This window comes from Pholcus phalangioides, unplaced genomic scaffold (genome assembly GCF_987345545.1).
Source record: "Pholcus phalangioides strain wild (caught in Gottingen) unplaced genomic scaffold, Ppha-v1.0 ptg000003l_1, whole genome shotgun sequence".
Classification (NCBI taxonomy): Eukaryota; Metazoa; Arthropoda; class Arachnida; order Araneae; family Pholcidae; genus Pholcus; species Pholcus phalangioides.
The window spans coordinates 21,657,309-21,684,080 of NW_028301596.1; the positions used below are offsets into that span (position 1 = coordinate 21,657,309).

General features: G+C 39.0%; 1 protein-coding gene across 4 annotated transcripts in view; it reads right to left on the reverse strand.

Moving 5' to 3' along the window:
- LOC149088277 (5'-AMP-activated protein kinase subunit gamma-1-like) overlaps positions 1 to 26,772 on the reverse strand; it is a 159,176-nt gene that overhangs the window by 123,081 nt on the left and 9,323 nt on the right. The window contains exons 2-3 of one of the 4 annotated variants that reach the window (XM_089246201.1): positions 20,522 to 20,664; positions 14,605 to 18,255 (exon numbers count right to left, since the gene is read on the reverse strand). In XM_089246201.1, the coding sequence (XP_089102327.1) occupies positions 14,759 to 18,253 (3,495 nt within the window). In that variant the 5' untranslated portion in view covers positions 18,254 to 18,255; positions 20,522 to 20,664 and the 3' untranslated portion in view covers positions 14,605 to 14,758. Of the gene's footprint in view, positions 1 to 14,604; positions 18,256 to 18,388; positions 18,521 to 20,521; positions 20,665 to 26,772 lie in introns of those variants that run through there. The other 3 variants (XM_089246210.1, XM_089246218.1, XM_089246231.1) reach the window with 3 other exon arrangements.

Consider the following 26,772-nt stretch of genomic DNA (forward strand, 5'->3'; position numbering starts at 1 on the left):
CGTTTTTGAATTAATTTACAGGAAAAATGAAGCTAACATTAAATATTAGCCGTAACTGAAAAGACAGTAAACAATAAGTAAAAGAATACATAGAAATTAATTATCGGATAGTTAATGTAATCAATTACAGAAAAAAAACCCTGAATTTTCTAACAATACGTTTTCTAAAAAACGTATCCAGGGGAGGAAGGGGGGGGGGTGCGACAAGGAAAAAGGTTGGGAACCACTGCTCTTTAGGTGAACTCAGTATTTCGAAAATCAAGAATTTAATTCAATTTTAAAAATATTGCTGTGGCGGAAAACCCCACTAAATTCCCGCATTTCTGCGGTAAAATCGGCAATTTTGAGATTGATTTCTATGGGGATCATCCTGTGCCTGTCCCTCAAAGTAATGCCGACGATGATTATGAAAAGCCTCGAATAGGAAGTGGAGGGATCTTTGTTTGAATGGAAAAAATCATTGCGAATCGACGAAAAAATGTTTATTTGTGGGGGATTCAATGAGATTTTAGAATCATGAATCAACGAAAGAAATTCATGCAATCACCAGCAAGAGGAAATTCGCTCACAGGGGTAGTTATTTGCAAGCGATTGTAGATTCTTGCATCACCTAAAGCAGCTTACGCCTCGGGCGAAATCCGCCTTGATGACTGTATGTATTATTTTTCAACGGGTTACGGTAATTACATCGCTCACTATATCCGAGGTTTCATTAGTGCCTACTGGTAGACTTGCCCTGAAGAAAAAAATGGAGTCGAAATAAAATATGTCGTGAAATTCCGAATCGTGTTTGTGGTGATGATAATGAAGAGACCAGAAACTATTGTCGTTTGAAACAAAAATATAAAAAAAACAGTCGGTACCCTAATGATAAAACAGTAGCTCTGAGGCTCGACACCACAGCTTACCTCGTCCAACGAGTACCTCTTCCTTATCCGCCAGGTGGAGTCAGCTTCACATTCCAAGAATAATTGCACGACAATTATTATTTCCCTTCTTTGTTGCGAGAATTGTTTTGTCAACAGGCTCAACTTAATGATCCGTAATTATCAAACGGGCCCCCACTACATGCAGAGGAATAACGCCATTGGCGTGCTTGGATAAAATAAACTGATCCAAGCAAGGGAACATTCATGTGTAGTGTCAATTACTTAGATTAAATTCATTTTGATAGAGTTCAAAGGTATTTCACGAGTAAAAATTTCACGGAAGGGTGGGGGGTCTTCAACACGTGGCCCTCGAAGATTCTTTTGCAGTAGCCCACCAACGAAAACGATCATGAAGTTACAGAATTTATAGATATATAATTTTGATAATTTTTATAATTTGAATATTTTATCATAATTACAGAGTCTGGAATTACGAATGAGAAGAATAATTTCGTAAAAATTGAAAAAAATCCAGAATTGGTGGAAACAGTTATTTTGCGATTCATGAGAATTCATAACAAATGAAAATATCTCCAGAATAATTGAAAGACATTTTCAGAGCGAATGAAAAATATTTCCCTGATAAATGGCATTTTCAGAATGTGAATGAAAGACATATTTTCATAATGAATGAAAAGTATTTCAGAAAGTATTCACACACGCTGTATTTTCAGAATAAAAAATATATGTGAAAAATATTTCCCTAATAAATGAAAGACATATTTTCAGAATAATTGAGAGAGACTTTTAAAATTAGTTACTATTCATATTTAACGAAAAAATATCACAACTAATGGAAACACATATTTAATATGGAAAAAAAATGCCTAACCCTTTTGATCTGACAGGCACAGTGCAGCCATTTGATAGTAGGTCATATTTAGGGTGACCATACGCCCCGTATTTCCTGGGGCAGTCCCGGTTTTGTTTTTTTTTTCGACCGTCCCGACTTTTTGGCGAAAGTGTCCCGGTTTTTCCCGTTTTTTACATGACGCCTACTTGGATTTTTATTCTGTATTGAAGTCAAAGATTGAAATTATTTTTCAACTCATACATTATATTATGATGATTACAAATATAAGAATATTTGTAAATATATATAATATTTAAATGCCCTTTCATTTAGGATTTATCTTGGTGAGCGTTTTATTTCGTGGAATTCATTTTAATCCACTGCAATTTGCTGTAATGCTTCATTTCCCGCCATTGCAATTTTTCCGTAATATCAGCAATATTTAGCTACTGTGTGCTTTTTTGGCGTTGTTCTTGGCGATAATTGGCGATGTCCCGTATTTGGAATCACAATTTCCCGTATTCCTCTCGAGGAAATATGGTCAGCTTTGTCATAAGACTGTTCATTCACTGCGGGTCCATATTTTATGTCATAACAGATCATGTCGAATTTTTTTTGCCCTTTTACTCATAGGCGTAAACTTCTATAGGGCCCATGGGCCCGAGCCCCCCCAACATTTTTGAAGACGCGGCTCAGCCCCCCCAAAAATTCGTATGAATATGGCTTAATCATTTTGCAATGATGAAAAAATTTTTTTTAACTAAAAGTTGTCCTAATTATGAATTAGTTAATGGAAACACAATCTGCTCAAAATTTTAGTTCTTTTAAAAAATCTGGATGGTCTTTGGCTTTCTTGTTCCATTATCTCATTACGTTTATCTCATTTCTTCCCTGCCGTTCAATCCCCAATTGCACCCTCCATCGGTTCCAATCCTTACTGCCAGAAGGCACGGCTGAGAGGAAGATTCTTTGAGGTGTTGAGGGGGCTCTTTCTTCTTTGCCTGTGGCAAAAACTGAGTGTCTCTTCTTTTCACTGCGACCGGAGGACGGCCATGGCGCCGACATGAAAATAAGCCCAAAGATGCATGGTGGGGGGGGGGGGGGGGGGGGGGGAGGGGAGGTTGAAAATTGGGAAGCAATGATATTGAAACCGAAATAAATTACACTCTATAAAGAATAGGTGCCAGAACCTAGAGGCTGAGGCCATTTGAGCCCCCCCTCCCGCAATAAATTTTGTAAGGGGACCGAGCCTCCCCAGTAATTACTGAAAAAAACCATTGTGCAATGCATTCTCCCTCAATCAAATAAACAACAAGTGAATTATAATATTGATTTTAAAAAAGGAAATGAAAACTAAATGATAATTTTTCAAAGGTCCAAGACCAACCCCTCGACCGGGCTTTATTGGCCCATTCGTTAAGTCAGCACTACATTTTAACAATATAAGGGGACGTCGAGTCGGAGGTGCGTCTCTTTTCCGTGAGGTGGCGGAATATCCCCAAGCTCTTGATATTGGAGGGGTGTCCAATTTATACACGAAACTACGGAACTTAACGAAGAAACCTTTATTTTGAAGCACACTCAAAACAGACAACCGTACAGAACGGAAGCCACATTCCAACTCACGTTCTCTTCTCTTGGAAGATAGATTTTTTCTTCTCAACTTCTTTTAACAACGTATAAACAAACAAAACGCATTAGGTGCTGTAAGGCCACAGAGAGTTAGTAAAAATATCCATACTGGGAAAATAAATTCGTTACAATCTCCCCCTCTGGCTCCGACGACGTCTCGGCGAGGAGTCAGTAAGCGCCATCTCTCCTTTGGGAGTAGTTCCTGACGAACAGAACGGGAAGCTCCGGGCAACTGCTGACACTCTTGTCTCAGGTCGAAGTTCAGTTTTCGAGTCACACCGGTTCTGGGGACGTCGACTAGGGTTCGGATGCACTTTTGAAGAACGCCGCTCTCTTGGGGTCCGGGTAACCACGGTTGTGGTCTCAGCATCTCGTAATGGAGTCAACTCCCTTTTGAATCGGTACTGCTTGACGGGATTCAAGGCGAGTTCATGTTTCCTCCCGTTCAGGAAATCTTCAGCTTCTTGAGTAGATTCAACGTTTTCACTGATCTTATCCAAAACATCATTCCCACTTTGGGACTCGCGGAGAGTCCGTGAACTCTTCTCCACTACAATGAAGTTGAACAGCTCACACTGCTTGGCTCCTTTACCAATTGGGCTGGATAGCTTATCGGTGTGGCTGCCTGGACAGTTACGGGCAATATGACCACGATTTTTACACTGATAACACACTATCGGATCCCAACATCTTCGGGCAACGTGTCCACGTCGACCGCAGTTATAGCAAGCATGCCTTCCTCGCGAGGTCGAATGAGAATTTGAAACACGACACTTTTCGTAGTCTTCTCTAGGGCCACCTTCACAGCGGTATACCCTGTCATCACCACTCTTGTTGATCTGGTGCTTGAGAAAAGGTCTTCCTCCCCCTAACTTGGAGCATCTATGGGATTCTTCTAAGAAGGAATAAAGTTCTCGCTGCTCGATGAAAGGTATCGGGCCTCCCCCTGGCTTGAAGCATCGCTTGAACTCCGGCGCGAATGAATCAAGTTCTCGTTGCAGAGAAGTAAGGTGGGTACCTTTATCTTCACGAAGTCGACACGAGGGTGACTCAGCAGGTAGTGCCAGGAGAGCACTGCTTTCAGATGGGCTTTCGACGAACGGATGTCGCTTCTCAGGAGCTTCCGAGAAGTACCACTTTCCTTGCTGAACATCCAGGACAATACCAGCATCACTGAGAAAGTCGGTACCGAGAAGGGTTCGGTTTTCTCTGGCCTGTGGTAGCACCATCATCTCGGTGGGAATCACTTTACCTTGGACGTTAATGTCCACAGTCGTAGTTAGGACTTCGGCTCTACGAGCATATCCATCGGCTAGTCTCATAACGATAGTCTTGCGGGAAAAGGGCAAACCATGTTCTTGTAGGAGATGATATAGCTTCTCCCCTGCCACCGAATGTGTGGCACCCGTGTCAGCACACACTGCTCCACGCTTATGACAGATCATGACTTCGATAGCATTTCTTTGTCGTCTCTCAGTTGAGAAACTGGAAAAGTCCAAGGTGTCGACACTAGGTCCTGATCTATCCGTTGGAGGATTACACGTTCGGCATCGGGACTTGGTAACACCAGGTTCCCCGCATCCGTAACATCTTCGGATATGACTGCTACTGGCATCTTTCGATTCCATATTAGGATGGGATGATAAACTGTATAAGTCCAAAGCGTTGACACTGGGTCCTGGTCTATCCGTTGGAGGATTACACGTTCGGCATCGGGACTTGGTAACACCAGGTTCCCCACAACCATAACATCTTAAGACAGGATGACGTCCTACATCTTCCGATTCCGGATTCGCACGTTGATTAGAATAAAAGTCTCTTTGTCGCACTGGGGACCTAAGGGGTTCATGTTGCTTTGACTGCAACCTCTTCCTCTCATATTGGATCTCGCTCTTTTTGTTTCGAAGGTTATCATAAGCATCCAGCTTCTCCACGATCTCTTCAGGGGTAGTCCACTCGCTCCAAACATCCAGAAAATGTTCTTTAACTTCAGGTGGGATCCTCTTCTTCATCTGATCCGAAATCATCAGATCTTTCAGCTCGTCAAAGTTTCCAATGTTCAGTTCGGACAGCCAGCCTTCAAAGTAACTTTGGATCTCAAAGTGATAGTCCTTCCAGGTACTTCCAGGTGCTTTTCTGTGAGTAGAAAAGAGCTGCCGGAACCTTTCCGCACTCAGCTTGAAACGGCGTAAAAGAACCTCCCGGATGTGGTCGTAATCATGAGCCTTATCTTCAGGTTCTCGAGCAATGAGTTTAGCAACTTCATTCGGCAAAACTCCCAGCAGATATGCAACCCAGTTCACCTTCTCCACTTTCAAGAATTTTAGCTGTCTTTCAAACAACTTTAGGAATAGCGACATATCATCTTCACTCGGATTGAAATTCGGGATCAACCTCTTCACGTCGAACTTGGGCTGATCGATGAGAGCGACGGATGGCTCTTCTGCCGGTTGCGAGAGTCGTTGAAACTCAAGCTGCAACCGCATCTTTTCAAGTTCAAACGAACGTTCTCGTTCCTTTTCTTCGGCGATCCTAGATTGTTCCTTTTCTTCGTCGATTCTAGCTCTTTCCTCAGCTATTCTAGCTCGTTCTTCTTCTCTTTCCTCAGCTATTCTAGCTCGTTCTTCTTCTCTTTCCTCAGCTATTCTAGCTCGTTCTTCTTCTCTTTCCTCAGCTATTCTAGCTCGTTCTTCTTCTCCCTCTCTTTCTCCGATAATAGTAGCCAGCAGGGATTTCACGAATTCTTCCTCATAACCGGAGGACTTTGTTATTATGTGCTTGAGATCTACTACACGCGAATCATTCGGAACTTCCTCTCCTAATTCTAGAGCGAGTAGGATCAAATCACGTTTCTTACCTTTGGCCAAGTACGCCATTTCGATTTTAGGAGCTATCAGGAACCTCACAGTTGATTTCGAATGTCCGTTTCGTACTGCCTTGAGTTCGAGTCACGACGTTGGGCGCCAGTTTTATAAGGGGACGTCGCGTAGGAGGTGCGTCTCTTTTCCGTGAGGTGGCGGAATATCCCCAATCACTTGATATTGGAGGGGTGTCCAATTTATACACGAAACTACGGAACTTAACGAAGAAACCTTTATTTTGAAGCACACTCAAAACAGACAACCGTACAGAACGGAAGCCACATTCCAACTCACGTTCTCTTCTCTTGGAAGATAGATTTTTTCTTCTCAACTTCTTTTAACAACGTATAAACAAACAAAACGCATTAGGTGCTGTAAGGCCACAGAGAGTTAGTAAAAATATCCATACTGGGAAAATAAATTCGTTACAACAATGAATACAAAATATTATCTTTATAACTAAGGGATTCCTGAACTATTTACGTTCGCAGCACTCATGGAAATTTTAAATGTTGCCCAACACCTCAGCCAACGTCTTCCTAAAGAGTGTAGTCAACACCATAACCCTTGTTTTGTGGAACAGATTTGCACCCTCCACTAATATAATTTGACTGGCTCTTCGTTTTCGTAAGAATGCTCATTTAGGAAAGAAAATTAGAATTTTTTTTTTGAATTTTTGAGTAGGAAAACTGAACATCCTAATCTAAATTGTGCATGTGTATCAATAAAAATTGTACAAACTGTATAATTTTTACTGATGAGGTGACTGAAAAGGCAGTGACAGCAACGCCAATGAGGTATGTGATATCCCCGCCCCCTCAACGTTTTCTCCCCATCTGGTTGGGAATTTCGAAGATGAGAAACGAAACTAAAACTAATTCAATAAAAAGTTATCAATTAGGTCATTGCAAAGATGGCCTACTGCACATTATCGGTGAGGGGGGGGGGAAGGGAGATAGCCTACAAGTTGGCTTCAAGACTCATTCATTCATAAAAAAAATATCGCTCATAAATTGAAAAGAATTTCTTCAATTTAAAAAGTAAAAATTAATCTTCAATTACCTAAGGAAGCAGGTTGGCCACCCCTTTATAAATAGTGAAATGCATGCACAATATCGGTATGTAAGTGCCGCAAAATGTATCTATTTAAAATTCAATAAATCATAAATAGTCAGTCCTCGGTATAACGTCACTCGGGGACCAAATAAAAATGACCGGAAGCTGCGATAACTTGATAACGAGTAATCCCTTTTCACTAATTTTGTTGGCAAGGACTATAAAAGAGATGTTATAGGCATCCCCTATCCCGAATCAGGGCCTCAGGCTGGGGCCTTTGGTGGATATAGTGAATTTTTCGTGTGAAAAACAAAAAATGATAGAGGGGGGGGGGGGAATCGTCCCCCCGCACTGGAGCCCTGTTAGTCCAATACCTTCTAAAGCAGCTTGCTCTAGAAGGTGTTGGTTAGTCCCACCGTTGAGCGGGGGGGGGGCATGTTTATAGTGCAATGTATGTCTGATGATGTTAATAGTTATGATTTTACAACGAGATCTTTGGACAAGAGATCTTTTCAAGCCTCTCTCTCGGTCATCCGTTTATAAGATTTCAAATTGAAAATTAATTCAACAAAGAAAAAATTATACATTGATAGGTTTCCTTTCCATGTTTAGCGAGAAAATTCTTTTTCTATGAACACAGGACCATATCGTGCCTTTTCGGGGCCCCCAGGGCACACTTTTTCTGGGGGCCCTTGGAAAGGATTATTATTATGCAAAATAAATGTACATTATTTTGTGGCGCCCAATTAGGCATGTGGCCCTGGTGCAATGCCCTGGTTGCTCCAGCCTAGTTAGGGGGCCTGTATGACCATATAGTAGTTATTCCAGACAACCAGCTTTCGCGGGTAGATAGGACAAGGCAAATCGCTTTGGGACAAGATCAAAGAAAAGCGTTGGGTCGCAATAGGCAGGATTAACCATTGAGGACAACAAAGCACGTACTTCTGACACGGGCATCAGAAAAGAGCAATCACTAATTTATTTTTTCTTAGCTGAGGATTGTTTACTGTCACTGTAGATCGGCTGGCGACAGAAGTAGAAAATGCCATCAGTGAATCCTCTTGAATGCACTTCTGTACTATGCCTGTGACAGATACCCATTATGAGTTAGAAAAAAAGGAGAAAACTGTTCAACAGCATACACCCCCCCCCCCACTTGTTAACTTGGGAACTGGTTGACTGGTCTATATCGCTTCCTGTACGATCTCCTTCCTCATTGTTTGTACACCCCTCTGGAGGTAGCAATGTATTATATGATAGCAATAATGAGATGGATGTTGTAGTTTTCCTGTCAGCGGCGCTTTGACTATTTTTGTTCCACTGTAGAAATTTAGTAGCCTTTCTAGAATACAACTGCCCTGAAGCGAGGCGGAGCATACACAAACACACATATATATATAGGCGAATTCCGAACAAAGACGCACACGAATGGGCAGCCAGATGTATTGGAAATTTTTCCCTGAGGAAGCGTGAGAACTTTCCCGAAATTTTCAGTCATGGATACCGACATCTAACTGAATCATGTGTTTATAAGTGTTTAAGTAACACACATCTCTGTGTCCCTCCTTCAGGAAGCTAGCACAGTGTTACATTTTTATGTTGTCCAGATGTACTAACCATGAGAAAAAAACGAAGAATAAGACATCCGAATGTTCACAAAAGATGAATTCGGCTGGTCTTGACCAGCAGAACTATAGTAGTTACAAAAGGTAATTGCCGACAAATGGTTGCGCACGAAGACGTGAGAAATTTTTCTGTACAGAGTTGACAATACCGAAAACAGGATTGTCATATTAACTATAGCATATAAGAAGAGGAAGTTGTTTTTGAATCCAAGTGTCATCGTTGAGTGCTCATGTTACAAATTTTCAAGTCAACGCTGATCGATCGTTGCATCCTTACTCATCCTTCATGATGAAGGAATCATCATCAAAGCCCAATTTGTAGCAGAGCAACAATAATCTTGGTAAGTACAACCTCATTAGCAGTTTCTCTAATTCTTTGGGAATTTTGCGATTGCATAAAATGTTTATACAGATATTCTTGAGGCCAAAAGCTTTTACGTCAAACATTGTTTGGAACAAGATTGTTAAAGAAATCTAAAGTACAGTAGAACCTCGATTATCCGAGGGTGGATTATCCGGAGTTCAGAAATTACAAAACTACGAAAGGTGAAAGAAAACCGACCATGAAATTATTGATCAGACAACACAAGAGATTTTGGTAATAATATTCGGTGATAGTGATTAGAAGAATGGGAACAGAGATTGTTATTGAAGTTATGATCAGTTAGATCAGAGTCTCCTATAATGGGCAATATCGCCCCTTGGGGGCATGGAAAGGTCCGGGGGGGGTGATGAGAAAAAAACAAATTCTGAAGAGGAGGACGATGAAACAAAAAGTTTTGAAAACTGCGAGTTGGATTATTCAAATTTGTTTTGCTTAAACAGTGGTCTCTAATAACAAGGAACAAAATAAGTCGAAAATAATTTGTGTAAAAAAAACATCTTATGACACCCAAATTTTTTGGTTTTTCTGCAAGTCAGGACCTTTGACTTGAAGTGCCCCTAGAAAAAAGCCCAATTATAACCCTGCATAAATAGGGTCAAAGATGCTTAGTTTATTAGCGAATAGAGTAAATACTGTGCTGTTTAAATTAAATGGGCCACTTCATGCAGAAATTAGGACCGGTTCAGAAACTATATAATTGTATAACTAGGTTCTTGTGTGTATTTTTTGCGTAAATTTAAATGTGAGTATTTGACATGAACAACATGAGGATACAATAAATATTTATTTTAAATCAACGAAATGTATAAATATGCGTTTCATTCGAACTGTTTGCTATTGCTGCTATGTTTGGTTATTCCTGGTGATTTAAACCGTGGTTTTCGATAGGCCGTGGTCAGCATTACATGATTGAAAATTTTTATATCATTAGATTATTAAGTTATTTTTGTTAAAATTAATTTTTAGGATAAAATATGAATGGCATATCTATCACGTGGGTGTTTATGGTCAAAACTGATACCAATTGATTTATTGAAAATGATTGCAAATAAGATAATGCTTGACCAAAAATAATTAACGGTCCTGCAGGTCCTTCAACGTTGAAATGTTTTACATACATCAGTAGTATATGAGCAAAAAAACTAAAATTTCGGTTAATAAGCACTCGCTCAGACGTATATTATATGTAAACAAAGATTTTCCCCCTTCTGATTTATGAATTAAAAAAAAAGTATTTATACTTTTACTGATATCAGTATGACTTCAGTATTATACTAATACTGAAGTGTGTGTTTGTTAAGAAAAATAAGCGAGCTGCTATGCCAATGGGTTTTTAAACGTTTGCTATCTGCGGCGCACCTTAATATTAATAGTAACTGATCACCTATGTTGGCCAAATAAAATCGAAACCAATGTTTTTATACCCTCTATGGTTCTCCTCCATAAAACGTATTGAAAATTATTTTTTTTCCAGAAACCTATGTAAATTGGCACTGTTAGCATATTTTTAACTGAAACAATACATCATCACAGCAATTTAATTAATTATACTGGATTTAACTAGCTAAAATAATTAATTAAGGGTAAAATATAGTCTGCTTTAATTTTAATGTTATCTATAAACAGATAGAATTTTGCTCAGCAAAGTTGAATAGTTTCACTCAGACATTTTAATATTTTTGTTTTGTTTGTTTATATTGAATTTTTTGCAAATCAAATACGGTACTCCTGTACTATATTGAAATGCACATTATTGAACACAAATGAAACGAAATTAAGTATTTGTGCTCGAAGAAATGCCGACCAACAAAAAACCAAAATATCAAATCGTAATATTTTCAGTGATTTTGTCCTCTTCACCCCTCCCCCACCTCTAAAGAGAAAAAGAAATGAACATGAAGTAAAATCATTTGTCAAACATTTTATAGGATAGCGGCTCTGGCTGCATAAGCCTATATGACCATGCTTTTTGAATTTTTCATCGAGTATAAATTTCAATACTGTTTTAAAACATTGAATGATTCCTGTTTTGATGTCATTTGAATATAGCCGATCTTGACAAATCAAAAACTATGTAGGAAACAGCCATATTCCTGAGGAGCCAAGCATGGTTTTTGCTGAAGAAGTTTTTTAGATTTTTTCAGGACTTACGGAGACCCCCCCCCCCCTCCCTCTCCCATGTCGAAGGCCACACTGTTTTCGTCATCCTATGATTCCACTCTAGCAATCACATGCAGAGAATGTTTGGTGCCGATACCGATTTTCTAGTCGCCATGGTGACCTGGAGCCCGAGATTTGTCAAGCCCTGGTATATAGGGACAGGGTACGTACCCTCCTTGAAAATCCTTAGAGAAAAAGTTCATTTTCAAGTCTTTAAAAGTCCTTGAAAAAGTTATAATCATTTTCAAGGTGTTTGAATTTTTTTTCGTGAATTTCTTCCATCAATTTTTGTCTTACCCCCCCCCCCCCCCCCTCCGCAATCCCCGCTAAACTACTTTCTGCTGAGATGGAAACGAACTGAACAACAACGATCATATGAGTTACGTCAGTGTTTCTCAAAGTGTGCGTAGTGGCTTCTAGCGGTGTAGCTAACCTTTGTCAGGGGCGGCGCGACAAGCTGGAATATTGATTTGTATGCTTATTTATTCTTTGAAAAGTGGTTCTTTTATAAGTAAAAATATCTACCAAGCTATTCCGTGGAGTCGCGGATGAACCATGAATTGGGCAAAAAGCCGCTGCTGACAAAAGTCAGAACCTTTGAGTTACGGGACAATGTTCAAAACAGAATACATGGTCACGCATATCTGAGGTATTTCTGAGCTTTAAAAGGTGTTGCTCTTAAATCTGACAGAAAAATACTGCACTTGAGATATTGCTCTGAAATTATTTCAAACTATTAAATTAATGAATGTCAGTTGCAAACAGGACCGCAAGTAGATGCTTGGTCGGCCAGGGTGAGCACGCATTTTGACGCCCCTTTGTAATGTTGAAGGAGAGGTTAAATGGTGAAATTGGCACCCTCTCTGGTCCAGCGCATGGTGCACCAGAACCTTTGAACAGACTTTCCTGTAGGAACCGGGTATAACATATCGATATAACATATGTACTGAAAAAGTTCTTGGGGCCAGGCTGGACGTTGATCGCCTGCGAATGTGACCACGGAATGTAGGTGGCTTCAACAATATCTGTTGCAAGTTCCGAAATGAACTGACTGCTAACGGAGGTTGATTGTTGACCGTAGATACACACAAAAACAGTTCTTTGAAGCAGAACTGATTTTTTTTCCAAAGAGCTGAACTCTATGCTTTATTGACTTTTTTCTTGAATACAGAAATCGAACAACACAGACGAATTTTTTGTTTAAGTTTATAAGTAACGCATTTTTGTATTTCAAATCTTGAAAGGAACACATCATAAGAGTGCTTGAGGTTTATGAAACAGCAATGTTATGTCAATCTTAGTGCTGTATTTCGAGTAATTTTTTTTTGTAATATAATTTTTTCTTGATTTAAATTTTATGAAATATGGTTTTGAATTACAATAATTTTTAGTTTTCTTAGGGAAATTTTTGCGGAAGAGTAAGGTAGATAACGTTTCAGTTATACGATTTTTCATTTATACGACGCTTTGACCCGACTGCTCGGCGACGTGCTTAAAACCTCGTTTATACGACGCGACGAATAAACGAGGTTCCATTGTATGGGGCTTGAGCCCCCCCAACATTTTCAATAACTTTACGCCCTTGCTTTTACTTTGGCACTCCTCCTATAGAGCGGGCAGAAATAATTTTCCCATTTTTTCGCCCTTTTACCTCGGACTTGACGCCCCTCCTATAGAGAGGGCACAAATAAGTTTTCTTAATTTTTATTTTTTGCGTTTCCACTTCAGATATGACGCCCCTCCTAATGCGAGCAGAAATCATTTTCTGTAATTTCTTTCACCCTCTTACGTCGGATTTAGCGCTCCTACTAGAGGGGGGCACAAATAACTTTTCTTAAATTATTTTTCGCCCTTTCACTTAGGATTTGATGCTTTTCTAGGGCACACCCTGTGCCATAGAGCTGCCCCTTTTTGAAATGATAGGAAAGTCTGGTGAGTTGGGAGTCAGTTCTCATCTCGGTCAGTGATTGGGGGCGCCAAAGTGCATGGGTTTTCTCGTGTGAGAGAGAGAGAGAGCACATTTTTGTTTCTTTTCGTGTGACAGGCAGGAATGAGGTCCAAGTGCAGGATCTCTATTTAAAATGATCAGAAAGTCATAGGTTTTAATTCATTCATTTTTTAAAAAATATTTATTCATTTTTTTTTTTTTCAAAACACTGTACTGTGTTAGTGATTCGATTCTACGTTTTTAATACAACTAATACAAGTTGGGAAAAAAGAGGCATAAAATGCCTCTGGCACAAAATCTTTCCCACATCAGAAGACACCTTCAATTCCTGTAATACTCCCCACAATGCACGAAAACACTTTTGCTCTCATTAGTAGAAAAATTGGGTGGCCGAGGGCAATTCCTCAATTATTATTTTTATTTTTTGCAGCACAACAAAAGGGAAAGAAATTGAGTCTTCCCCCAAAATCTCCTGCCGGGGTAAACAAAAAGAGCTCAAGAGAGAGGAAGTGTGTATTTTTATCTGACCAAAATCGCTATGTACTGCACGTACATAGGTGCACTTATCAAATTGAATTTCCAACCATTGATTGTTTTCTTTTCAGAAAAAAACCGTAATGTTATATGCACTCAAACCTCTAAGTTTTTTTTTTTTCATGTATATTTTATACTTATTTTTTTAAACACGTATCTTAAAGCTATTTTTCTAGTAATGTATGTGTAACCTGTTTCAGCGCCTGGTGCAATTGCACCGGTCACATTGCCCTAAGACTGCCCCTGTGAGTGACCCTATGAATTACAGAGTGAGTGACTGCATGAATGACAAAGTGAGTTCCCATATGACTGATAATCAAGTGAGTGACTGAGTCAGTGAGTTTTAGACTATACTCATCCCTGGCAGATCATTATAAAAATTAATGATTTACGGCCATTAAGAGTCAGCAAGTGAGTGAATAACTGTATGAATGATCAAATGAGTGTGAGTGGGTAAATTACCGAGTAACTGTATAAATGAGTAAGGGATTGAGTGAGTGACTCACTCACATGCTCACTAGCAACCATTTGCTCTCTTTCAACCAGAGCCATTTTAACGGTATCATGGGCCCAGTACAAAACACTGTATACTTGCTCAGGGTCAGCGAGCCAGTGCATATTAGAACCACCCTGATTTCAACAAGACAACTTTACATAAAAGCTTTGGCAAAAATAACAAAGTTGTAATTAAAATGTGAGATACATTTTCTTAAGAACACGCTAATTAATCAATATGCATCGCACAGAACTTTACTTTTATGTAATGCAGTTTCCTGCCGTCCAGTTATAAAAATAGATTGTAGACATAGTGAAAAAAAAAATTTATCTTCAATAATCATTTCATTCTTTTCAGTTCGTCATTGGCAATCTTAATCAGTTCATTGAAATCGCAGTTGAGGTAAGACCGCCAATGCTTCCTCAACCTTCCCCATACTTCGGCAGGATAACAAGGACTACTTATTCCGTGTAGTATACGAGCTATTGCTCTTCCAGTGAAACGCTGATCAGGATTAGTACATATGATCTCACATATATTTTTCTTTATATCTACCAATAGTTTCTCTGGTATATCATTGTGGATGAATTTTTTATTAATATATTTATTATCTGTCATCTCTTTGCTATCGAAATAAAGTTTAACAGTCTCTTTTATAGCGTCACTTTTGGCTTTGCCATCATTATTTTCATCATAGCATGACAGACAAGAAGAAAAGGAATGTTTGCAAAAGGATTCGTGAAGCATATTCAAATTATAGAGTTCCAATTGTTCTCGTTTCTGACATTTAGCATATAGAAAGTCTAGAATCGTGTCCATTTCTGCATCAGAGACATAATTTCGAACAAGAATATGAAATGAAAGGTCTGAGAACTCTGTGAGAATCCCAGACCGCTTGTTATCTTTCCATTGAAGGTTTCTTAGATCTCTCTTCAAAGCGATTGAATCACAATTCATGAGATTCGCTACCTCCATAATGTTAAACTGGCAACGAGCACTTTCATTCAAGAACCTGTCCATTTGTTTGTCTATAGCCATGGCTACTTTAAGTGGTTTGTATTCTTCCACTAAAGACTTCATTTGATCGGAACCACCATAACAATGAACGGTGCAAGTTGAGTATGTGGGGAGAAGCAGTTCTATCCACTGGCTTGAATGAAGTTCAAGATAACACAATAGAGTCGAAATGCTTTCTTCTTTCAAATCCAAATAATGAACCGTGCCATTTACAGGAAATGCAACCTCGAACTTTTTCGGTCTTTCAACTGATGTCAATTCCTCATACATTGAGAGTTTGTCCTTGAAAATTCTGCAGGGGTCAAACACTTTGTGCAGCAGACGTTTTAATTGGATTCTATCAACACTATCAGAATAGATGTATCGCCGAAGCTCATTTAAATCCATACCCTCTTCTAAGAAAACATGGCAGTATGATGCTTTTCCATCTCTACCAGAACGCCCGATTTCTTGAACATAACTTTCGAAGCTTCTGGGCATGTTGTAATGGATCACTGCTCTAATGTCAGGTTTGTTGAGACCCATGCCGAAAGCAACTGTTGCAACAACGACCCGAACTTTTCCTGACATGAAACGCTTCTGCACTGATTTTCTATTGTTTGATGTTAGACCAGCATGGTAGGCTTGGGCACTCCAATCGATGCACTGACTTTTTGACCGTTTATCAATCAGTGGGGCGAAAGTTTGTAAGCGTGTACGAATCAGGGCAGCTAAGCGTTCGGTTTCATCTCGCCTGGTGCAGTAGATTATAATAGAAAAACAACTAGAGAAGGGCTCCGTTTGTAACAGTCCAATGAGGGCTTCATCTTTATACCTTTCGGAAGAAATGCTGATGTTTAGATTTGAGGGGATTGCTGTATAGCCTATGACTGCATTATCTTCTTTCCTCAAACCAAGATGTTTGACAATGTCACTCGAAGTGGCATCCGTCGCTGTGGCTGTTAGGCATAATATGCAATTCACATGGAGTTTCTGCTTGAGTGCTTTACACAGCTGCAGATACGATGGCCTGAAATTGTGCGACCATTCCGATAAGCAGTGAGCTTCATCAATGCATGCAAAAGCTATGGGAGGAAGATCTGTAGGAATGTTGTTCCGACCGCAGACAATAAATTCTGGTGATACAAACAGAATATGAGCTTTCTTATTACTTATAGTCTCCAAAGATTTTGCTTTCTGAGTTTCTGTCATTCCGCTGTGAAGGCAAACCGCGGATATACCAGATGGAAGGCTAGATACTTGATCTTCCATGAGAGACACCAGGGGTGATATCACGAGTGTAATGCAATCATTTTTCTGTGCATATAAGTATGCAGGTAACTGATAACACAAAGATTTCCCCCCTCCAGTTGGAAGTATCAGAAGAGTCGACAAACCACACAGGATTCGCATAATTGCTTTATCCTGATTGTGGCGAAACTCAATGTAACCAAATTTTTTCATACATTTGAGGACATCTTCAGTTGGCTCTGGAATATTTCCTGGTGTCTCTATGGAATAAAATGGTGGAACAGATCTCTGATCATCACAACAAACATCTGAAAAAGACATTTCACTTGAATTTGGATTGCTTTTATACGTAGGAGTTTTACTGTTTCTTCCAGAATTACATGCATTTGCCCAATGTCCAGTTTTCCCACATTTAAAACATGCTGAGGAGTTTGTTCTGAACCCACTGTTTTTGGCTTTGTTTTTCCATTTTTGCCACTTGAATTTCTTATAAGACTGACCTTGGTGCCCACGCGAAAACCTTTTCTTTTTTATGTTGACCCGAACGTAATTATCATTAACCGTTCCACTAGCGATCTTTCTCTTTAATGATTTAAATTTAGTTTCGCAAGTTCCCTTGAACTGCTTTTTCGTCTTTCTCAATAGCTCATTTTCTGGATCATCGACATCTTCTTCCATACTTTCGCGAGAAACGCTACTAAGTTCCTTTTTAACTGAAACTTCACTTGATGCAGAATTACCATCATTGAAGCTGGAATGATAATTTGAAATGGCGGGAGATGATTTCCTTGATTTAGAAACAGTATGATTAATTCTTATATCATTTTGCGAACATTCAGAATTCTTGTCACAAGCTCCAGAGTTCCGTACCAAAATACAATTTTGATCTTCACGAGAGTTTGAAAGCTGTGATGGACACTCATAAGAAACCTTTGTCCCAGAAACCTCATGATTAAAACTGTCTTTTTGACCTTCATTAGAACAAAATGGGAATTTTCCACGAACTTCAGAATCGACATCCTCTGCGAACTTAAGCGAAACACTGAATTGAGAAAGTTTCATCGGCTCGTTACTGAGCACACCAGATAAAACACTTGCTTTTTTGAGATGCACATGGGCTTTAAGAGTTTTTGAGACTTCCATTCCAGTGTTTGCAACCACAACAGGACCCAAGGAAGAACTTAGCACATTGCGGATTACTCCCAAGTCCTCCGACGGAGTCTCCAGCTGAACATCAGCCACCACAGAAGCATCTGAATTCAGCTTCTTTGAGGTGGAGGACTTCAAACTTCGAAGCGGCTGAGTAGAAAGTTCATACTCAATCATCTTCTTTGAGATGTTGTCGTTAAAGGGACTAAATTTTCTTACTTTGTGGCTATCGACACCTTTGTTGTGTTTCGTATCCCACACCGATTCCTCCGATTCGGGATGGTCGGTGGCTCCATCTTTCCTCAACCTCCAGTAATCTTTATACATGAGTTTGACATGGTCCGGTGCCGTTTTGATATCTTCCGAATTAGGTTTCTTTCCATGGACTTCAGCGAAGGTTTTCTCCCATTTCTTTATTTCAACTTTGAGTTTCTCCATCACTGATTGAATTTAAAATAACAAAAAATATCGAGTATCATCTACTACAATTAATCACGAGGTAAACGTTGAATAAAGTAAAACCTTAAAAAATACATTAAAAAATAAATATTCTTGATTAACATTACTAGTTACCTCAGTATTTTTCATTCTCACCCGTTTGAAATGCTAAGCGTTAACGAATTCAAGCCGTATTCATATATGAGCTAAATAAGCAATTCAAATAATACGTAAATAAACATTGTAAACAAAACAATGAAAAAGTCCGGGAAAAACGGTGTTGCCACTTACCAAAGAACTAACTTTAAGTAACAAAAATTGCATTATGGAAGTGCTGCCATCTATTCAAAAGTTTCAAAGATATACTCATGGCGGTGGAAAAAAATATTGGGACGACTTTTCCGATCATATTATATGGTCTCGAGAAAATTACGGGACATTGTCAAATGTGATCGACAAAGCTGCAAATCAGTGCCGTCTTAGAGCACGGGCCGATCCGCGAACGGCCCGAGGGCCTCAAGAGAAGAGAGACCTCACAAAAATAAAACCTGGCGGAAATTTTCCTGAGTGAGTATGTAAATTTGCATGGCGGGGAAACCCTTTTGCTTACAAGATATTGCGAAAAAATTCGGATGATATCTATTTAGATAATTTGATTTATTTATTTGGCCAATCGGCAATAAATCCGGTAAATTTGTCCTAACCGAAAAGCACGTTAGAAAAGGGAAAAGAAGGAGAAGGAAAGAACAGGAAAGGAAAACAGTATAGTAGTTAAGCAGATATGACAGTAAGTACGAAGTGTAAATTTCTCTTTTCACCCTCACTCTTCCTGTTCTATTTTGCTCTTAATATACATAGCAGTAGGACACGACATATGTGGGAAAAAATCACTAATAGGTATAAAAAATATACGTAGGATAACAACGTATAGAAACAGACGGAGGGGAGGTAAAAGGAACAACTTTGTTTCCTATGGTTACAACAAATCTTCTCGATGATGAGGAGAGAGGAAAGAAAACAGAGACAACTTGCTTGAATTTATTTCACTGGCGATTGGACGCAATATTTCGTGCTTGATCGTAAAGTGGTTAAGACGACCCTTCTACCTTTACCAGACTCGAAAACAATAGCGAGGCCAGGGGCTTCTTGACATTTCCAGGAACTGAAATTCTTTGGGAGGACGATATTTATGGTATTTATCTGTACCCCCCCCCCCCCACATTCTAGAGCCACATTTCTAGGCTGAGATCTTCTTATAGCCGTTATAGCGTGAAAGAAAATTATGAGAATCGTCCCGGGAAAACTAGGGCCTCATTCTTACGGGGGGGGGGGGGGGAACATGCTGACATCATATATATTTTGAGGAAGGGGGAATCACCTAAAAATACGAAAATTAGAACCCAATGAACAAAAATTCCAGCACCTATGTAAATTCAAAATAAAAAGCCTTTGGTAATTTGAAGCTTCCCTGTTCTATTTCGGGCTCCGAGTTCCTCTGCACTCACAACTGAGCCCTGTATTTTGCATTAAAACAATGGTTAATTTTGCAATTTAAAAAAAAAATTCAGTTCTATATTATCATGAATACAGGGCTTTTTTGAAGTGCGAAACCTGATACAACCGCACCTGTCACACATCCCTGCAATGGCCATCGAAACATCACCAAAGACAAGAAAAGTTGCGAAATATCCCAGAAATCCTTGAAAAATCACCAATAGAGGAGAATGAAGCATAACGGCTTGCCGCCTGCGGGCTTTTTTAATTTTGCCACTCTTCTCCCGTTCTAATTTATTATTTTTGGCAATAAATAACGGGAATCGTGAATTTGCACCCGTTCTCAACTTGCCGCCCTGGGGCATAGCTTATACAGAACACCCCCCCCCCCCCGAATATAATTTAAATATAGTAGGGGAAAATGTGATCACACTTTTAGAATGCTGTAGCGGTAGAACTAGCTTGAAAGGGAGTCTGACATAGCCAATACTTCCTAGATACTTTGTCAAACCTCCTCTACGAGGCATAGCCCGTTGTTCCGGTTATCGATTTCGTGGTGGGTTTAAGTGGAAAGGGTCTTACTCCTGGATGGGGGGGGGGGACTTATTCTTCTAAACAGATAACAACCAAAGCCTCCTAGATACTAGCCGTCTTTGGCACAACCCATGTCTATCTCCATTGGATAATTCAATGTGGGAGTGTGGCTGCGTGCGGCACGAAAATAAAATATGGGACTCATGGGTGCAAAAAGGTTAAGAAAGACTGCACACTGACCTCTTCGAGAACATCTCGATGTTCTCCGTCCTCGTCTTCTTCGACTAAAGGCAAGAGCGTATGAAGAAGAGCGTGCTCTTGTTGTTCCAGCATCGGAGAGAAAATCTTGTACTCTCTCATGGCTCTTTATGTTCCGTCGATGCCTGCAACGATAGCACAACTTAATTAAGGATTTTAAGAAAATCTATGGAAAGGAAAACTTCGTGAAGCTTTTCATGCTCACATAGTCGGAGAAAATTGGGGAAAAAATTCGAATCGATTTTTGATATATGTTTGTGTGCGTGCGTGTATACCGAATTTTATGCATTCATTTTTCATTGAGTGGGCCATTTTATTTATCTGTATGCATCGACTCAAAAAAAAAGATCAAATGCTGCACAAAAAAGTTTCCAGATACAAGTTTTAGGTAAGCGAAACCGTCTAAAATTTAAATTTACCATTCTCTAAACATTGGCGCACGCAAGGGGAGGGGGTTTAGGGTTCTAACCCCCCCCCCCGCCAAGATTATAGTGTTATTTTACAGGAAAAAAAGTAAACCCCCCTCAGAAGGAAAAAAAATCTGAAACCCCCCCCCCCCCGAGAAAATTCTGTGTACGCCTATGGTCGCACATATATACTGTAATAGAGTCTTTTTTAAAACGAGATGATGTTTTTAAGATCTCCACGTCATTTTTCCTTGATTAGAAAAATGTTTTTATGCACGAAAAAAGTGTTTTAGAACTTCCGCTTAACACTTTTTAGTAGGGCTGGTCTTTCCGATTTTCGGTAAATCGATCAATTGTTAATCGCAGTTACAATTTTTAGTTGAGTTAATCGACTCGATCAACCCGATCGGAATTCGATTAGAATTTTTGTTAAAAGTTTATAATTCAACTTGATAAATTCGACTAAACCGATTAGATGTCATTAATTATGTTTTTATACATAGCATATTTGTTGGCATTATAAACATATTTATCATTTTAACATATTTAAAAATATTTGAATCAATACTCTTTGATCAAATTTTTCAACGCGGGGAAATAAATTTAACGAGAACTAAGAATGATTTCAGGTTCAAATCGAGCTTCATGGAAGTTTTTAGAAGACAAGACCAAAAATTTATTGTCTCCACAAGTAAACAGCACTTTTCTTACCCAGGAAACATCAGTGATCCTACCCAACCCTACTTCAGCGTCTCAATCCACAATGCGTGAAATAAGAAAGGTAGGGCAGTGTCTCCGGTTTTGTAAATGGTAGCATGCCCAGTATGCAAGAGGGCCAGGGTTCGAATCTCGTCGGAGACCGCATGATATATTTTTCTTTTCAAGTTCACCTCAGCATAAGATCTAGAAGATATGTTTCCCTCATATCTTGGGCTGAGAAAAAGCCTGCTGGCTCTCTCTCTCTCTTTCTTTCTACCGTCCTACCTGAGGGCCATTTCCTGAAGCTAAGAAAGGCTACTAATGGTTCTGCTTCAGCGCCTCACGCCTCATAATGCGTGAAATAAGGAAATCAGGGCTTCAAACAACCATGCTTTGGCCGGTATGCAAGAGGCCTATTTTCGAGTCCCGGAGGAGACAAGATGACCTTTCTTTCTGAGTTCACCTCAGCATAATATCCAGAAAATATCAGTTTTCTTGATATCTTGGGCTGAGGAAAGGCCGTCTATCTCTATATCAGCTGCCCTTCCCCACCAGTACCATTTGACATAAATTTCATGGGAAAAAACTAACAGTATGAAAATCGAAATTAGTTTCGAAATCAGTGTCTGACCTAAAATAACTGATTCAAAACAAACGACAAGATAAAACTTCCAGGATATGACAAATGTGTTCATCATATTAATTAAATAGCTCCAAGTGGTTCTTAATCTGTTTCTATAGTAGGCATATTTGTTTACATCCATAAAGAGGATAGGTGCGTGAAACGAATAGAATTATTTTTATAGCATTAATTAATGTTACACAGTTACCGATATTACGTTTGCGATAAATGATTATCATTTGAAAATATTCAATTGAAATTCAATTAATCGATTAAAATTTTTTGATTAACCAATTAAAAATTTTAATCGATTTTCCCAGCCTTACACTTTAGCCACTTTTTCCCACTCTTTTACACAGTGGTATATAACAATATAATGTAGGGGGGTGCACAACTTCCGGGCAGGCAAGGAATTCCACCAGGCCTGTGAGCAAAAGCTGTTCGGTGCAAAAGTATCAATACAAACAATACGGTAAAAAAATAACTAGGCTAACTATATTTCTTTCATAAAAATACGGGATATCCCCCCCCCCCAAAAAAAAAAAAACAGTTGTCAAAGCAAGTAAAGTTGCCATTTATAGCCGAAAAAATTGTCAAATGGAAATAAAGTTGCTATTTATAGCCGAAAATTTTCTCAAAGACAAGTAAATTTGCCAATTACAACCGGAAAAGTTATTGAAGGCGAGTAGCGTTACCATTTAATGCCAAAAAGTTGGTTAAGGACAAGTGAAGTTGTCAAGAAATTCGTTGAGGGCCAGTCACAATCAAAAATAAATTCAAAGTCAATTAAAGTTGTCAATACAGCTGAAAAAATTGTCAAAGGCAAGTAAAGTTGTCAACTACCGATAAAATTGCCGCTCGCGGATAGTGATGGGTACTGCTAGTCAAAATGTAATTCACACACCAAAAAACGTATATTTTTGACAAATATGTGAGGTGATTATATTTATATGAATATATTTTTTTAATTATATGGAGTCATAAATATCATTACTTAATTTATGTTATGAAAATAATTTTAATTCTTCCGAAAATTCTACTAAGCTTTGTTGAAAAAATAGGAGATATAAAGGGACATTTTATAAAAAATTTGGACGAAATTGCGGGATTATCCCATAAAATACGGGTCATGTAGTTACTCTTCATGCATAAATTTCGGGCCCGCGAGAGGGCGAAATACCGCATATCTGAAAAGGTTGTGTACCCCTGCACAGGCAATAATATACATTTTGATGTTTTTATGCAGCTTCATTTTATTGTTTACAATGATGTACTGTGACATCTCGCTGCAATGATACTCTATATAACGATTATCCCTCTACAACGATACTTTTTCTTGGTCCACAGAGTATCTTTATATCGAGGTTTCACTGTATAACATTATCACGGCAATATAAAACAATAAATATGAAAAGGACGAAAAAAATTACACAGTTCTGATGTGCTTCAATCGGTAAAAGTATGAGCTTGAAAAATATAATTGAGAATAGGCTTCTGATTATTTCCGATGTGTCCTTGAATGTGGGTTGCCTTCAATCTTGGCAATCTCTAACTATTCAATGTTGAAATATTATAATGGTTCACGCCCATGTGGAAAAATAAAATGAATATTAAACATACGAAAGACTTCGGTCACGAGTTTTCTGAATAGAAAGGAAAAAAGGAAATTTTTATATACATTCACACATTTGCTGACTCAAGAGAAAGTACCTTTATTTTTTTATAAATCTTTATTATCCACCATTAACGATTGCGAATATTTGTATTCATAGTCGAATATGTGCATATGTAGACTGAATACGTACATAAAGATTTAGAACAGATGTTTACTTATTATTTATCTTTTTCACTTTACGGAGTACAGTGTAATAAGTAGGCTGGCCATATTTGCTCGAGAAAAATACAGGAAACTGAGCTATTGAGCTTTGAAATAAGGGAAAATACGGGACATTTCCAATTATTGCCAAAAGTGATACCAAAAGTAAGCAGTCTCCAATTCGTACTGAAATCACAGAAAAGTCGCCAATCGCGGGAAATGAAGCACCACTTCAAATTGCAGTGAATCATAAAAAAAAAAACAGACAAATGTGCGAGATAAATGTTCTTTTTTGTTGTCATAATTGTATCGTAATGTAATTTCTGAGTTGGAAAGATAATTTTAATCGTTGATTGGAATAAAAAGTCAAAATGGCTTCGTTGAAAATAAGTGAAAAACCCGGACATGTTGCCAAAAAAGTTGGACAGCCAGAAATACAGCAAAAATCGGGACGGTCCCGGGAAATACGGGATGTATGGTTACCATAGCAATAAGTAAAAACAGAGACATTGATTTCAGGGAGCCCTAGGCAAAGCAAACTTGAGAGAACCCCACAACTCCGCATAAAATATATTTCGTTATACAGGGTGTCTTGTAAGTGCTAACACGACCTTTACCTCATCACCCGTCCGTCGTAGAGATATGATTCAAATTTTAAAAATGCTCAACAGGCGTTCAAAAATTACCCTGCGCCAGTTTTGAGTGAAAATACATGCGTAACAAAATAAAAAATCTATATTTTATTTACGGTCCCTCTGTGCTCTGACTTCCAACAGGAAGTTGTTGCCCTGTCTCTCCTGATGCCAAGAAAAAAAAATTCCTTGCTTCTAAGTGCAATATTTGCCTTATTTCTGAGTGCAAGTTCCTAAGCGCACTGAGATATTTGAATTCAAAAGCTTTATAGCCGAAATTTGGGAAAGAACAGCGTTAAATGCATGCGCGTAAAGCGGTTTTTCCGCATTTAACGCTGTTCTTTCCCAAATTTCGTCCGTTTTTTGAATTGAAATATCTCAGTGAATATTGCACTTAGAAACGCGGGATTTTTTTTTTTTGGTATCAGGAGAGACAGGGCAGAAACTTTCTAATTGGAAGTTGGAACACAAAGGGACCGTATAAAATTATAGATTTTTTTTATTTTGTTACGCACTGTATTTTCACTCTCAACACTGGTGCAGGGTAATTTTTGAATGCCTTTCGAGCATTTTTTAAATTGGATATACCTCTACGACCGACGGTTGATTGGTGTCTTTCACAAGACACCCTGTATAATCGTTGAATGTAGATTGTTCAAATTTGAGGTCCCGAAATTATGCGTTTAAACTTGTCCATGATCAATCAGACTCAGAGTTCAAAGGGTCTCCCTTACCCATGATTAATTAGGCTTACAGTACAAAGGTTCTCATTCGCCTATAATCAATCAGGCTCTGAGTACAAAGAGTCTGATTCTCATATGGCCAATTAGGCTCAGAACACAAAGGGTCTAACTTTTCCCCAAGATCAATCAGGTTCAGGGTACAAAGGGTCTACCTTGCCGATAATCAATCAGAGTACAAGCTACAAAGAGTTCATTTACATGTTCTAGTTCTCTTATAATGATCCCTCTAGATCTTTTTATTTCTCTCTTCCGACAAGCGACAACACGATCGATTTTCGAACCAGATGCAGAGAATTTTTTTTTTTTTTGTTTTGCAAAAACATCCCTAAAGACAAAAGAGAAGCAAATTATACGTCTGACGGCGCAGGCGATGGAAACGCAGATGAATAAATAATTGGTTGGCTCATACAAGCCTAAGAAAGAGATATTGTTTCCAGGAGCTCACGTGATATATATATTGACAGCCGGAATTTATATCGATTCCAAACACCCAACGCCCTAGATTTCGTTGCGAGTTCACATTTCACGTGGTTGGCATAATTGCGTGAAACTGCAACATCGGGCGCTGCAGAGGGAGAGAGGGCACGCTGTACTCTCCCGCCCTTTTTCTCCCGCTTCCCAGAAATCCACTACCGACTGTTATTCCTGGGCCGAAGCCACTTTTTACCTGGCTCGTACATGCATACATAAAGAGGTTTTATAAGTGTGCATAAGCTGATGGCAGGCGATGGAACCTGGAAAGTACACGAACTCACGCACGTTCGAAAACCAAGTGCTGTAAATCACGCAACTTGCGTTATTTCCAAGAACGCCCTTGAGGAATGGGCCTCCCTACCAAAATCTGCATCTTCCTGTTTGTTTATTTTTCTTCCTTGCTTTATTTATTTTTTTCCAAACGCGATTGTGTAAATTATCTTCCGGGAACTTGACTCTGAGGTACTTCCGCAAGAGGACTCGAAACAAGAAGAACAAAGAACTGTTCATAAAAATAAAGGGAAGAAATAAATGTTAAAATATACGTAAGTCTCTCATTCTGAAAGTTTCGAGGTGTGGAAAAAAAGATTAAAAAACTCCTAGAAAACCAATACCTCCCATGACCAACACCTCCCGTTAACGGACACTTTTTTGAATTACGTCAATGGGCTTCAATGTATTTTCCTACCGATTAACGGGCACTTCCCCGTTAGCGGACAAAATTTCCGTTCCCAAGGGTGTTCCGTTATCCAAAAGTTGTACCAAATCAACAAAATCTATTCCTTTATCATAGTGGTTCTCAAACATTTGTCATCCCGGCTCCCTTGCCAATTCATGGTT